We start from the raw sequence: 14342 nt of genomic DNA, 5'->3' as shown, positions 1-14342 counted from the left end.
ACATTCATGGCTTACTGTCACAGCAGAAACACACATGCCTGATGCCAACATAATAACAGTGCTCATCATTATAACTCATCAGCAGCTGTTACAAAGACGATTGAATGTGTTACTTATGACTAAAACTAATAGCTTCAGTAGCATTGAAGGAGTATTTTGGGTTCAATACAAGTTAAGTTCAATTGAAAGCATTTGTGGCATAATGTTGATTGCCACAAAAATGTCCACTTTCCCCTTCTTTTCTTAAAAAGACAACAACTCTGGGTTACAGTGAGTCACAAGGAAAGTGAATGAGGCCAATCCATAAATGTTAAAATATTTTCCAATAGTGTATCACCACAGGACATCATAGAACGATTTTAGTGTGAAAATGGCTTACTAACCTTTTCTGTGTAAATTTATAATTAATTTTACAACAAAGTTGTAAACGAAAAGCCTAAATCCCTAAAAACTGTATAAATTATTATTTTAAACATAATTTATTTTACAGCTCAATTAATACACAAGTGTTAACAGATTAATTAATGTAAGTTCTTTTCTAAAAGTATAAGCTTCACATTTCTGCTTTTAAATCTTTCATAAATTCCTATATTAAATCCGTAATTTACTTAAATAATTTAAATATTTTATTGTAATAATCAACATTATGCCACTTGTTTAAAATATTTATTTAACTGCTACACTTTTAAAAATAAAAGTTCTTTATTGGAATATGGTTCCATGAAGACCCTTTTAAATCAATAAAAACTTTCCACTATACCCAAAAGGTTCTATATAGTGGAAAAGTCTTTTAAGATTATTAAAAATCATCATCACACACACACACAAAAAAAAAGGTTATTTCAAGAACTGTTCACTGAACGGTTCTTTGAATCCTAGATGGTTCTTTCGCGTCATTGTGAAACTGTGGATGGTTGGCATCACTTTTTTAAAAATTCTTCTTTCTTTAAAAAAAGAGAGATAATTTGTGTTTTCTCTGAATATTTGTCAATTTATTAGTCATACGTATAAACGGTCATATACATGTTTGCAGTCACGTGGCCATGGTGAACAGTGTCACCTGTGTACTTAATCTTGAGGATGTATTGAACATCAATAACTTCACACATATAACACAGAATCATTGAAATAGGATATGAGCAGTAAAAGTAAGAGTCACCTCATGTACTTTTGTGCATCTTTGCAATGTGTGCTACAATTTGACATTCAATATCATTTTAGTAACTCCAGATGGTGTTGCACTCTAGTCTAGATGAATTGCATAATTCCATTAAACATCTGATGTATGTGTGAGGGATTGTTCCACGAAGAAGCCAGTTAATTTGTATTGGAAGGGTGTTTGGATGAGGCAGGGATCAGTCTCTAAAGTCGAGGAAGATAATGTCATAGTCTCTTTTTGGCTGTGCTCATGCCTGGGTTCAAAGCCTTCCAGGAAATACGACAGAGGGATTTGTGTTTGTCTGTTTTACAGTAAGTACGTACTGCCCCCTGCTGCTTATGTCAGTAACTGCAGCATAAATGTGTAAGATACAAATCCATTTAGCCCAAAGTCATCAGTGAATCTGCTCCTTCAACTCTGGTTATAATCTCGGTGCATTTTGTGTTATTATGTCAGTCTTTATGGCCTGTAGTCATTTTTGATAGATATTCATTTGATATATGCAATGTGACAAGTCCATAATACATGGATACTGCCTGACTCTTGTTTGAGAATGCCATCTACTGGTTTGTTTGTTTATTTATTTGAAGAAATATAAAGTCACTGTTTAGATTTATTTTTAGAGTAGCCTACATAAAAAAACGACAACACTTTTTGAAATAAATATTAAACATTTTATTTACATAGTTTACATAGTACATATACCACAACATTTATCAACATGTAACTTTAGGAAAACATGAATGAAAAATAATGTAAAATCACCTCTTAAAAATGTCAAGCTTATTTTTTTAAGTCAAAACATATTGACTAAATTAATGTCAAGTTGCAGAGCACTTTGTTTAGTAGCAAAATGTTTTCAAGAGCAGATGGAGTAAACTAATACTATGCAGTGATATGATGGTTTACATATCATTTTTGGACTGAAGAAAGGTGTGAGCATTAGGGGTGTAAAAAAAGGAGTCCCTGCACCATTCAGTTCATGAGGTGTTTTAATCCACCTCTTCAATAGTTGGTCCCTGGGAAGCGGCCCCTGATCCGCCACGTGCCTGAGCTCCACAGCCTCCAGCTGGCATCCCTCCCTGATAGAGCTTAGTGATGATTGGGTTGCAGACTTTCTCCAGCTCCTTCAGCTGATGTTCATACTCCTCCTTATCAGCCAGCTGGTTGTTCTCTAGCCAGCTGATAGCGGCGTTGCATTTGTCAATGACTTTCTTCTTGTCATCCTCACTGATCTTGTCTTTCAGGTTCTCATCTTCTACACTGCTCTTCATGTTGAAGGCGTAAGACTCCAGGGAGTTTTTGGCAGCAACCTTCTCTCTTTGCAGATCATCTTCAACTTTGTACTTGTCTGCGTCCTGCACCATTCTCTCAATCTCCTCTTTGCTCAGTCTGCCCTTGTCATTGGTGATGGTGATCTTGTTCTCTTTTCCAGTGCTTTTGTCCACCGCTGACACATTTAGGATTCCGTTGGCGTCAATGTCAAAGGTCACTTCAATCTGCGGGACTCCGCGTGGTGCAGGTGGAATTCCTGTGAGCTCAAATTTACCCAGCAAGTTGTTGTCTTTGGTCATGGCCCTCTCTCCCTCATACACCTGGATCAGGACACCGGGCTGGTTGTCTGAGTAGGTGGTGAAGGTCTGGGTCTGTTTGGTGGGGATAGTGGTGTTGCGTTTGATGAGGGCCGTCATGACTCCACCTGCAGTCTCGATGCCCAAAGAGAGTGGCGCAACATCCAGCAGCAGCAGGTCCTGGACATTTCCAGATGTGTCGCCCATGAGGATGGCAGCTTGCACCGCTGCACCATAAGCCACTGCCTCATCTGGGTTGATGCTCTTGTTCAAGTCCCTGCCGTTGAAGAAATCCTGCAGAAGCTTCTGGATCTTTGGGATTCTTGTTGATCCACCAACCAGAACGACGTCATGGATCTGAGACTTGTCCATCTTGGCGTCTCTCAGGGCTTTCTCCACAGGCTCAAGTGTTCCCCTGAAGAGGTCTGAGCACATCTCTTCAAAGCGTGCTCTGGTGATGGACGTGTAGAAGTCGATGCCCTCGTACAGAGAGTCGATCTCAATGCTGGCCTGAGAGCTGGAGGAGAGGGTTCTCTTGGCTCGCTCGCACGCTGTTCGCAGCCTCCTCAGTGCCCTCTTGTTCTGACTGATGTCCTTCTTGTGCTTCCTCTTGAATTCATCTACGAAGTGATTCACCATGCGGTTGTCAAAGTCCTCGCCACCCAGATGAGTGTCTCCGGCGGTGGCCTTGACCTCAAAGATGCCATCTTCAATGGTCAGGATGGACACGTCAAAGGTGCCTCCGCCCAGGTCGAAGATCAGGACGTTGCGTTCTGCTCCTTTGCCTTTGTCAAGGCCGTAGGCGATGGCTGCAGCCGTGGGCTCGTTGATGATTCTGAGGACATTGAGCCCAGCGATCACTCCAGCGTCTTTAGTGGCTTGCCTCTGCGAGTCATTGAAATAGGCAGGAACTGTGACAACTGCATTTGTCACCTTCTGCCCCAGATAAGCTTCAGCAATCTCCTTCATCTTCACCAGGACCATAGAGGAAATTTCTTCAGGATTAAATGTCTTGTTTTCTCCTTTGTATTCGACTTGAACCTTTGGCTTTCCGCTATCACTGACGACTTGGAAGGACCAGTGCTTCATGTCAGACTGCACTACTGGGTCATCAAACTTCCTGCCAATCAGCCTCTTGGCATCAAACACGGTGTTGTTGGGGTTCATGGCCACCTGGTTTTTAGCTGCATCTCCAATGAGCCTCTCTGTGTCAGTGAAGGCAACATAGCTGGGTGTTGTTCTGTTCCCCTGGTCATTGGCGATGATCTCCACTTTCCCATGCTGAAACACCCCCACACAGGAGTAGGTGGTGCCCAGGTCAATTCCAATGGCTACTCCTTTTGCTGATGACATGTTTGGGTTCTTTTAATGTCTACCTGTCTTCAACAAGCAAAAGAAATAGGAAAATTACCATGTAAATCCGCTAAATTGTAACCATGAAATTAATATTATGCAGTTAATATATTATTGCAGTATATATATAGCCTAATATAATTGTCTCTTTATCATTTTTTATTTTTGTATGTTAATTGTTCACACTAATTATTTGAAAAAATGAGAAGACCATATTATTATTATTAATAATGTATAATAGGACTAAATATAATACATAGTAAAATATAATTCTTTGTTAAAAACGTAAATCAATTCTTAAGTAGGTTATTAATTCATTAGTTGGCTCTTCATCACATATTTTTGTTGACATTTAATCATGAAACAGATAAGTAGTATATTATACAAAATGATTTACTGCAAGCATTTCATGTCTGATATAGTGGTAAATGTACAAGTTTATGTCGTAAGTATATAAACTCAATAGAAAAAGAACAGTTGTAGTTTAAATTAATTTTCCACTTACCTTTTATGATTTAGATATTTTGTGGCAGGCGTATTGTGGCTCGTTGTCTAGAAGATGGCACACTTCGCTGTGTCGCTCTTTCCACAATGTTCCGAACTATCCCGCAGTTTATAACGAAGCACTGCCACAGTCCTATTTTATATTCTCTTACACAGCCCTGTTGAAGTTTCTCGAAAGCGCCAGCGAGTTCGACCAATCAAAAATCAGCACAGGCGGAATGGCTCCACCCACTACGCTGTATCATCATAGTCCTGCTCTAGCTATTTCTGGAGGTTTCTGTTGGGAGTGGGACTGGGACCAGATATGAAGTCATAACATTTCAGTGGTCTCGTAAACGCTGAACAGTTGTAACTCTTTATACTTAAGTCCGTGAGGAAATGCAGTAATGTATATGCTTTATTATTTTAAACATAATTTATTTTACAGCTCAATTAATACACAAGTGTTAACAGATTAATTAATGTAAGTTCTTTTCTAAAAGTATAAGCTTCACATTTCTGCTTTTAAATCTTTCACAAATTCCTATATTAAATCCGTAATTTACTTAAATAATTTAAATATTTTATTGTAATAATCAACATTATGCCACTTGTTTAAAATATGTATTTAATTGCTACACTTTTTAAAATAAAAGTTCTTTAGTTGGAATATGGTTCCATGAAGACCCTTTCAAATCAATAAAAACTTTCCACTATACCCAAAAGGTTCTATATAGTGGAAAAGTCTTTTAAGATTATTAAAAATCATCATCACACACACACACAAAAAAAAGGTTATTTCAAGAACTGTTCACTGAACGGTTCTTTGAATCCTAGATGGTTCTTTCGCGTCATTGTGAAACTGTGGATGGTTGGCATCACTTTTTTAAAAATTCTTCTTTCTTTAAAAAAAGAGAGATAATTTGTGTTTTCTCTGAATATTTGTCAATTTATTAGTCATACGTATAAACGGTCATATACATGTTTGCAGTCACGTGGCCATGGTGAACAGTGTCACCTGTGTACTTAATCTTGAGGATGTATTGAACATCAATAACTTCACACATATAACACAGAATCATTGAAATAGGATATGAGCAGTAAAAGTAAGAGTCACCTCATGTACTTTTGTGCATCTTTGCAATGTGTGCTACAATTTGACATTCAATATCATTTTAGTAACTCCAGATGGTGTTGCACTCTAGTCTAGATGAATTGCATAATTCCATTAAACATCTGATGTATGTGTGAGGGATTGTTCCACGAAGAAGCCAGTTAATTAGTATTGGAAGGGTGTTTGGATGAGGCAGGGATCAGTCTCTAAAGTCGAGGAAGATAATGTCATAGTCTCTTTTTGGCTGTGCTCATGCCTGGGTTCAAAGCCTTCCAGGAAATACGACAGAGGGATTTGTGTTTGTCTGTTTTACAGTAAGTACGTACTGCCCCCTGCTGCTTATGTCAGTAACTGCAGCATAAATGTGTAAGATACAAATCCATTTAGCCCAAAGTCATCAGTGAATCTGCTCCTTCAACTCTGGTTATAATCTCGGTGCATTTTGTGTTATTATGTCAGTCTTTATGGCCTGTAGTCATTTTTGATAGATATTCATTTGATATATGCAATGTGACAAGTCCATAATACATGGATACTGCCTGACTCTTGTTTGAGAATGCCATCTACTGGTTTGTTTGTTTATTTATTTGAAGAAATATAAAGTCACTGTTTAGATTTATTTTTAGAGTACATAAAAAAACGACAACACTTTTTGAAATAAATATTAAACATTTTATTTACATAGTTTACATAGTACATATACCACAACATTTATCAACATGTAACTTTAGGAAAACATGAATGAAAAATAATGTAAAATCACCTCTTAAAAATGTCAAGCTTATTTTTTTAAGTCAAAACATATTGACTAAATTAATGTCAAGTTGCAGAGCACTTTGTTTAGTAGCAAAATGTTTTCAAGAGCAGATGGAGTAAACTAATACTATGCAGTGATATGATGGTTTACATTACATTTTTGGACTGAAGAAAGGTGTGAGCATTAGGGGTGTAAAAAAAGGAGTCCCTGCACCATTCAGTTCATGAGGTGTTTTAATCCACCTCTTCAATAGTTGGTCCCTGGGAAGCGGCCCCTGATCCGCCACGTGCCTGAGCTCCACAGCCTCCAGCTGGCATCCCTCCCTGATAGAGCTTAGTGATGATTGGGTTGCAGACTTTCTCCAGCTCCTTCAGCTGATGTTCATACTCCTCCTTATCAGCCAGCTGGTTGTTCTCTAGCCAGCTGATAGCGGTGTTGCATTTGTCAATGACTTTCTTCTTGTCATCCTCACTGATCTTGTCTTTCAGGTTCTCATCTTCTACACTGCTCTTCATGTTGAAGGCGTAAGACTCCAGGGAGTTTTTGCCAGCAACCTTCTCTCTTTGCAGATCATCTTCAACTTTGTACTTGTCTGCGTCCTGCACCATTCTCTCAATCTCCTCTTTGCTCAGTCTGCCCTTGTCATTGGTGATGGTGATCTTGTTCTCTTTTCCAGTGCTTTTGTCCACCGCTGACACATTTAGGATTCCGTTGGCGTCAATGTCAAAGGTCACTTCAATCTGCGGGACTCCGCGTGGTGCAGGTGGAATTCCTGTGAGCTCAAATTTACCCAGCAGGTTGTTGTCTTTGGTCATGGCCCTCTCTCCCTCATACACCTGGATCAGGACACCGGGCTGGTTGTCTGAGTAGGTGGTGAAGGTCTGGGTCTGTTTGGTGGGGATGGTGGTGTTGCGTTTGATGAGGGCCGTCATGACTCCACCTGCAGTCTCGATGCCCAAAGATAGTGGCGCAACATCCAGCAGCAGCAGGTCCTGGACATTTCCAGATGTGTCGCCCATGAGGATGGCAGCTTGCACCGCTGCACCATAAGCCACTGCCTCATCTGGGTTAATGCTCTTGTTCAAGTCCCTGCCGTTGAAGAAATCCTGCAGAAGCTTCTGGATCTTTGGGATTCTTGTTGATCCACCAACCAGAACGACGTCATGGATCTGAGACTTGTCCATCTTGGCGTCTCTCAGGGCTTTCTCCACAGGCTCAAGTGTTCCCCTGAAGAGGTCTGAGCACATCTCTTCAAAGCGTGCTCTGGTGATGGACGTGTAGAAGTCGATGCCCTCGTACAGAGAGTCGATCTCAATGCTGGCCTGAGAGCTGGAGGAGAGGGTTCTCTTGGCTCGCTCGCACGCTGTTCGCAGCCTCCTCAGTGCCCTCTTGTTCTGACTGATGTCCTTCTTGTGCTTCCTCTTGAATTCATCTACGAAGTGATTCACCATGCGGTTGTCAAAGTCCTCGCCACCCAGATGAGTGTCTCCGGCGGTGGCCTTGACCTCAAAGATGCCATCTTCAATGGTCAGGATGGACACGTCAAAGGTGCCTCCGCCCAGGTCGAAGATCAGGACGTTGCGTTCTGCTCCTTTGCCTTTGTCAAGGCCGTAGGCGATGGCTGCAGCCGTGGGCTCGTTGATGATTCTGAGGACATTGAGCCCAGCGATCACTCCAGCGTCTTTAGTGGCTTGCCTCTGCGAGTCATTGAAATAGGCAGGAACTGTGACAACTGCATTTGTCACCTTCTGCCCCAGATAAGCTTCAGCAATCTCCTTCATCTTCACCAGGACCATAGAGGAAATTTCTTCAGGATTAAATGTCTTGTTTTCTCCTTTGTATTCGACTTGAACCTTTGGCTTTCCGCTATCACTGACGACTTGGAAGGACCAGTGCTTCATGTCAGACTGCACTACTGGGTCATCAAACTTCCTGCCAATCAGCCTCTTGGCATCAAACACGGTGTTGTTGGGGTTCATGGCCACCTGGTTTTTAGCTGCATCTCCAATGAGCCTCTCTGTGTCAGTGAAGGCAACATAGCTGGGTGTTGTTCTGTTCCCCTGGTCATTGGCGATGATCTCCACTTTCCCATGCTGAAACACCCCCACACAGGAGTAGGTGGTGCCCAGGTCAATTCCAATGGCTACTCCTTTTGCTGATGACATGTTTGGGTTCTTTTAATGTCTACCTGTCTTCAACAAGCAAAAGAAATAGGAAAATTACCATGTAAATCCGCTAAATTGTAACCATGAAATTAATATTATGCAGTTAATATATTATTGCAGTATATATATAGCCTAATATAATTGTCTCTTTATCATTTTTTATTTTTGTATGTTAATTGTTCACACTAATTATTTGAAAAAATGAGAAGACCATATTATTATTATTAATAATGTATAATAGGACTAAATATAATAGGCTACATAGTAAAATATAATTCTTTGTTAAAAACGTAAATCAATTCTTAAGTAGGTTATTAATTCATTAGTTGGCTCTTCATCACATATTTTTGTTGACATTTAATCATGAAACAGATAAGTAGTATATTATACAAAATGATTTACTGCAAGCATTTCATGTCTGATATAGTGGTAAATGTACAAGTTTATGTCGTAAGTATATAAACTCAATAGAAAAAGAACAGTTGTAGGCTAGTTTAAATTAATTTTCCACTTACCTTTTATGATTTAGATATTTTGTGGCAGGCGTATTGTGGCTCGTTGTCTAGAAGATGGCACACTTCGCTGTGTCGCTCTTTCCACAATGTTCCGAACTATCCCGAAGTTTATAACGAAGCACTGCCACAGTCCTATTTTATATTCTCTTACACAGCCCTGTTGAAGTTTCTCGAAAGCGCCAGCGAGTTCGACCAATCAAAAATCAGCACAGGCGGAATGGCTCCACCCACTACGCTGTATCATCATAGTCCTGCTCTAGCTATTTCTGGAGGTTTCTGTTGGGAGTGGGACTGGGACCAGATATGAAGTCATAACATTTCAGTGATCTCGTAAACGCTGAACAGTTGTAACTCTTTATACTTAAGTCCGTGAGGAAATGCAGTAATGTATATGCTTTGATTATAGGCTAGTAAGGCTACTCATGTAGAAACTTTTATTTCAATTATGTTCGAACTTCGAATGCCATAAAAAAATAAGTTTGTAATATAAATATTGTAATTAGAAATAACCAATAGTGTTATCTTTGTGAATTAAAATCGATGTTTAATTAAACTGTCCAAATAATTAAATAACTTACAATTAATAAAAAAGTTTCATAGGAGAATGTGTCTAGCCAAGCTTATTTATTTCATTCCAGAATTATTTTTTGTGGGAACTGTCCTTTTAAGTAGCCTACCTGTATTTCTTTGTATGTTCCCTTTTTCTTTTTGTTATTTACCCTAAGTTTTACACTTCTGTATGACTGCGGGGATGATTCTGGAACATTGTGACTTTGTGGCACGTTGTGTCATTCTGCTCTATTGTCAACAGAGGTCACTGTGAAGTGCATTCAGGGCGTTATTTGTTTTTCTCCCATTTCACTCATTATTCTTTCTCAAATGTTATAATGTAATACAATTAGCCTATTCAATGCGTACAGTTGAGAATTTTTTCTTTATACAAATTATAGTTTATTCCATCATTAATAACTGTCTGATATTTTATTATAACAATCGTGTTGCCCTGGGGGGAAGCATCAAGCTTCAAGCTTTACTCCAAACTGGAATAACACAAGATGCCATATTCAAATAACTTGACATTTAAGTCTGTGAAATTGATGCCTACATAACGTTACATAAACCAAACAAAAAGTTCAATTTGGAGTGAATATATTGTTTACTCAATGTTTTTAACGATCATGATCAGTTAACTCATCAGGCGCCGCAATCATTACGCGATTTACAAACTTAAACCATAGATAGTTAAAAGCACTATTAAGCTCTTATATAAAATACTTGTTTAATAACTGCAGGGAGGCCTAATGCCATTTTATTTTTTATCTTAGTCTACGATAAAGTGACCAGACTATAAACCCCACTTTGTTCATCTTTCACTAATTATCAAGCACTCAATTATGACAGCTAAAGACATCTTTTTATAGTTCATTGCAATTCATTTGACTTTTCTTCTCTGTTTGGCGTAATTTCACAGCACAATTCTGGAAGCGTCCAGAAACTTCCTCTCAGTGACAGCTGACGTGACGCTGCCGCTTTCTCTGTTTTGATTGGTCTGATTTCACTGGACTTTTCCAGAAGTGTATAGAGTTTGAACGGGTGCGCGCTCTGGTGTATTTAAAGAGCGGGTGTGTGGCAGAAAACGAAACTCATCCGAAGAAGAGCGATCTGTGAGCAATTAAGCGATAAAAAACCCCAGTCTATATTGACTTTTTCCGCGACGAGGTGTAAATTAATTTGATTGAATAATCACTCTACGGTAAGTCTACATTTATTTTACTTTAGGGTCTAGGTTAAATGCATTGTGTAGTAGCCTACTACTCATCTACTCATCCATCTACTTAATATGTTTCAATATTAGCTTTGTATATTACTTAAATTATATTTTACATGCAGACAGCTAGTCTATATTCTCCTGAATAAACAAGCAGGGGCCAGGTTAGTTGCATAAACGTAGCCACCTGTGTAGTTTGACCAACTAGCAGTTTACCAAGATTTAAGTGAATTTTGAATTCAAATTAGAATGATCTACCATTTTATGTAACTTAAAAAAAAAATAGGTCCAGTCTTGAAAAAATAAAATTCGATGACTAATTTGTAAGAGTAGTCTAAGCAGTTTATGCAACTGGCCACTATATTCACTGTTACACTTTTTTTTTTTTTGCATTAAGAAAAACTTTTTGTAACTTTTATACTGTATGAGCACAAAACCTATTTTCTTTGGACACATTTTTTTTATACATTTAGAAAAATTCTTATTGTTCTTTTTTGTGTTTTAATAGTTTTTTACTAGTAACCAAACATGTCATCAGCAAAAGGAGTAGCCATTGGAATTGACCTGGGCACCACCTACTCCTGTGTGGGGGTGTTTCAGCATGGGAAAGTGGAGATCATCGCCAATGACCAGGGGAACAGAACAACACCCAGCTATGTTGCCTTCACTGACACAGAGAGGCTCATTGGAGATGCAGCTAAAAACCAGGTGGCCATGAACCCCAACAACACCGTGTTTGATGCCAAGAGGCTGATTGGCAGGAAGTTTGATGACCCAGTAGTGCAGTCTGACATGAAGCACTGGTCCTTCCAAGTCGTCAGTGATAGCGGAAAGCCAAAGGTTCAAGTCGAATACAAAGGAGAAAACAAGACATTTAATCCTGAAGAAATTTCCTCTATGGTCCTGGTGAAGATGAAGGAGATTGCTGAAGCTTATCTGGGGCAGAAGGTGACAAATGCAGTTGTCACAGTTCCTGCCTATTTCAATGACTCGCAGAGGCAAGCCACTAAAGACGCTGGAGTGATCGCTGGGCTCAATGTCCTCAGAATCATCAACGAGCCCACGGCTGCAGCCATCGCCTACGGCCTTGACAAAGGCAAAGGAGCAGAACGCAACGTCCTGATCTTCGACCTGGGCGGAGGCACCTTTGACGTGTCCATCCTGACCATTGAAGATGGCATCTTTGAGGTGAAGGCCACAGCCGGAGACACTCATCTGGGTGGCGAGGACTTTGACAACCGCATGGTGAATCACTTCGTAGAAGAATTCAAGAGGAAGCACAAGAAGGACATCAGTCAGAACAAGAGGGCACTGAGGAGGCTGCGAACAGCGTGCGAGCGAGCCAAGAGAACCCTCTCCTCCAGCTCTCAGGCCAGCATTGAGATCGACTCTCTGTACGAGGGCATCGACTTCTACACGTCCATCACCAGAGCACGCTTTGAAGAGATGTGCTCAGACCTCTTCAGGGGAACACTTGAGCCTGTGGAGAAAGCCCTGAGAGACGCCAAGATGGACAAGTCTCAGATCCATGACGTCGTTCTGGTTGGTGGATCAACAAGAATCCCAAAGATCCAGAAGCTTCTGCAGGATTTCTTCAACGGCAGGGACTTGAACAAGAGCATTAACCCAGATGAGGCAGTGGCTTATGGTGCAGCGGTGCAAGCTGCCATCCTCATGGGCGACACATCTGGAAATGTCCAGGACCTGCTGCTGCTGGATGTTGCGCCACTATCTTTGGGCATCGAGACTGCAGGTGGAGTCATGACGGCCCTCATCAAACGCAACACCACCATCCCCACCAAACAGACCCAGACCTTCACCACCTACTCAGACAACCAGCCCGGTGTCCTGATCCAGGTGTATGAGGGAGAGAGGGCCATGACCAAAGACAACAACCTGCTGGGTAAATTTGAGCTCACAGGAATTCCACCTGCACCACGCGGAGTCCCGCAGATTGAAGTGACCTTTGACATTGACGCCAACGGAATCCTAAATGTGTCAGCGGTGGACAAAAGCACTGGAAAAGAGAGCAAGATCACCATCACCAATGACAAGGGCAGACTGAGCAAAGAGGAGATTGAGAGAATGGTGCAGGACGCAGACAAGTACAAAGTTGAAGATGATCTGCAAAGAGAGAAGGTTGCTGCCAAAAACTCCCTGGAGTCTTACGCCTTCAACATGAAGAGCAGTGTAGAAGATGAGAACCTGAAAGACAAGATCAGTGAGGATGACAAGAAGAAAGTCATTGACAAATGCAACGCCGCTATCAGCTGGCTAGAGAACAACCAGCTGGCTGATAAGGAGGAGTATGAACATCAGCTGAAGGAGCTGGAGAAAGTCTGCAACCCAATCATCACTAAGCTCTATCAGGGAGGGATGCCAGCTGGAGGCTGTGGAGCTCAGGCACGTGGCGGATCAGGGGCCGCTTCCCAGGGACCAACTATTGAAGAGGTGGATTAAAGTTATGGACTATATGTCATGTGTCAGTTAGAACTCACTTAAACTTTGAGCAAGGATTTTTTAAATGACATTGCTGCTTTAATAGTCCTGTTTTGTTATTTATTAACCATAAACCACTGTATTTTATGTACTCAATTTGTATATACTGTTACGATGTAAATAATGCAAGCCTGATTATCTTTTATGGACAATGAAAAAAATTTTTTTATTAAATATTAAATGTTTTCTCATTCAGAAGGTCTAGTCATGTAGTTTCTTTTTTTCAGTTATAGCAGTTACATGTGTAAAGTGTTCTCTTTTTTACACTCTTCGCAAGCACACTTGCAACCAAATGATAATATAAAACATGATGCACTTTTTTAATTTGTTAATACAAGTTCAGCTGAGTTATTTTGTTCATTCTACTTTTTAAGGTGCATCTTTTGCAACAGATTTCAAACAAGTTTACTGAACCTGGTGTTTACTGAACTCTTCCTGGTTAGAGTTGTATAATGTATTGTGAAGATATAATGAAGAGATGAAAAAAGAAATGCTATATTGTGTTTTTAAAAAATGAGGTCTTTTTTTATTTAAGATGAAGGTAAAAAAATGTATTGTTAGAAGAAGGTACAAAATTGATTGTGTTAGATGAAGGTAAACAAATGTATCTATCTCACCCTAAAGACCGCAAGACAAATCCTGTTAATGAAAATATTACTCTAAAGTATTTAAAGACTAAACTTTATGAAATGTTCCTATCTTAAGAGGGACTAGTGAGTATTTTCACTAAGTATGACATCATGCAACAGCCACACACACACAGATGTCAACACTCAACAAAGGTGATGATCAACAGTTTCCAGTAAAAAAAAAGAAAAAAAGTGTACAACAATTTTCACTCAGAAATGCTTGCAAATTTGACAATTTATTAGAGAAACAGCAAGTAACAATACATTAATTGTGAAAATCTGAAAATAGTTTTTCTTGCAAAACAGGTAGGCTACTTCAATAATCATTT

The 14342-nt window shown here is 39.9% G+C and overlaps 3 protein-coding genes across 5 annotated transcripts; 1 reads left to right on the top strand and 2 right to left on the bottom strand.

Annotated features, from left to right (window-relative positions):
- Positions 1-1815: 1815 nt before the first annotated feature.
- On the bottom strand, positions 1816-4692 carry LOC307002266 (heat shock 70 kDa protein-like). Of its 2 annotated transcripts, none has more exons than XM_079619718.1 (2): positions 4589-4692; positions 1816-4110 (listed from the first exon to the last, which is right to left on the bottom strand). In XM_079619718.1, the coding sequence occupies exon 2, from the start codon at positions 4081-4083 to the stop codon at positions 2152-2154; it is 1932 nt and encodes a 643-aa protein (XP_079475844.1). In that variant the 5' UTR covers positions 4084-4110; positions 4589-4692; the 3' UTR covers positions 1816-2151. The 2 variants fall into 2 exon arrangements, with proteins under 2 accessions (XP_079475844.1, XP_079475845.1); XM_079619719.1 differs by having other exon boundaries at positions 1822-4106.
- Positions 4693-6339: 1647 nt separating this feature from the next.
- LOC306996111 (heat shock 70 kDa protein-like) lies at positions 6340-9294 on the bottom strand. Of its 2 annotated transcripts, none has more exons than XM_079608249.1 (2): positions 9118-9294; positions 6340-8629 (listed from the first exon to the last, which is right to left on the bottom strand). In XM_079608249.1, exon 2 carries the CDS (start codon positions 8600-8602, stop codon positions 6671-6673), a length of 1932 nt encoding a protein of 643 aa, XP_079464375.1. In that variant the 5' UTR covers positions 8603-8629; positions 9118-9294; the 3' UTR covers positions 6340-6670. The 2 variants fall into 2 exon arrangements, with proteins under 2 accessions (XP_079464375.1, XP_079464376.1); XM_079608250.1 differs by having other exon boundaries at positions 6340-8625; positions 9118-9283.
- Positions 9295-10718: 1424 nt separating this feature from the next.
- Positions 10719-13872, top strand: LOC307006849 (heat shock 70 kDa protein). The gene is made up of 2 exons (XM_079628295.1): positions 10719-10870; positions 11394-13872. The coding sequence occupies exon 2, from the start codon at positions 11414-11416 to the stop codon at positions 13343-13345; it is 1932 nt and encodes a 643-aa protein (XP_079484421.1). The 5' UTR covers positions 10719-10870; positions 11394-11413; the 3' UTR covers positions 13346-13872.
- The last annotated feature ends 470 nt before the right edge of the window (positions 13873-14342 follow it).

The sequence above is a fragment of the Phoxinus phoxinus genome (assembly GCF_949152265.1).
Source record: "Phoxinus phoxinus genome assembly, chromosome: 1".
Lineage (NCBI taxonomy): Eukaryota > Metazoa > Chordata > Actinopteri > Cypriniformes > Leuciscidae > Phoxinus > Phoxinus phoxinus.
Note: the sequence above shows the minus strand (reverse complement) of the source record. Positions and strands in the feature narration are given on the sequence as shown.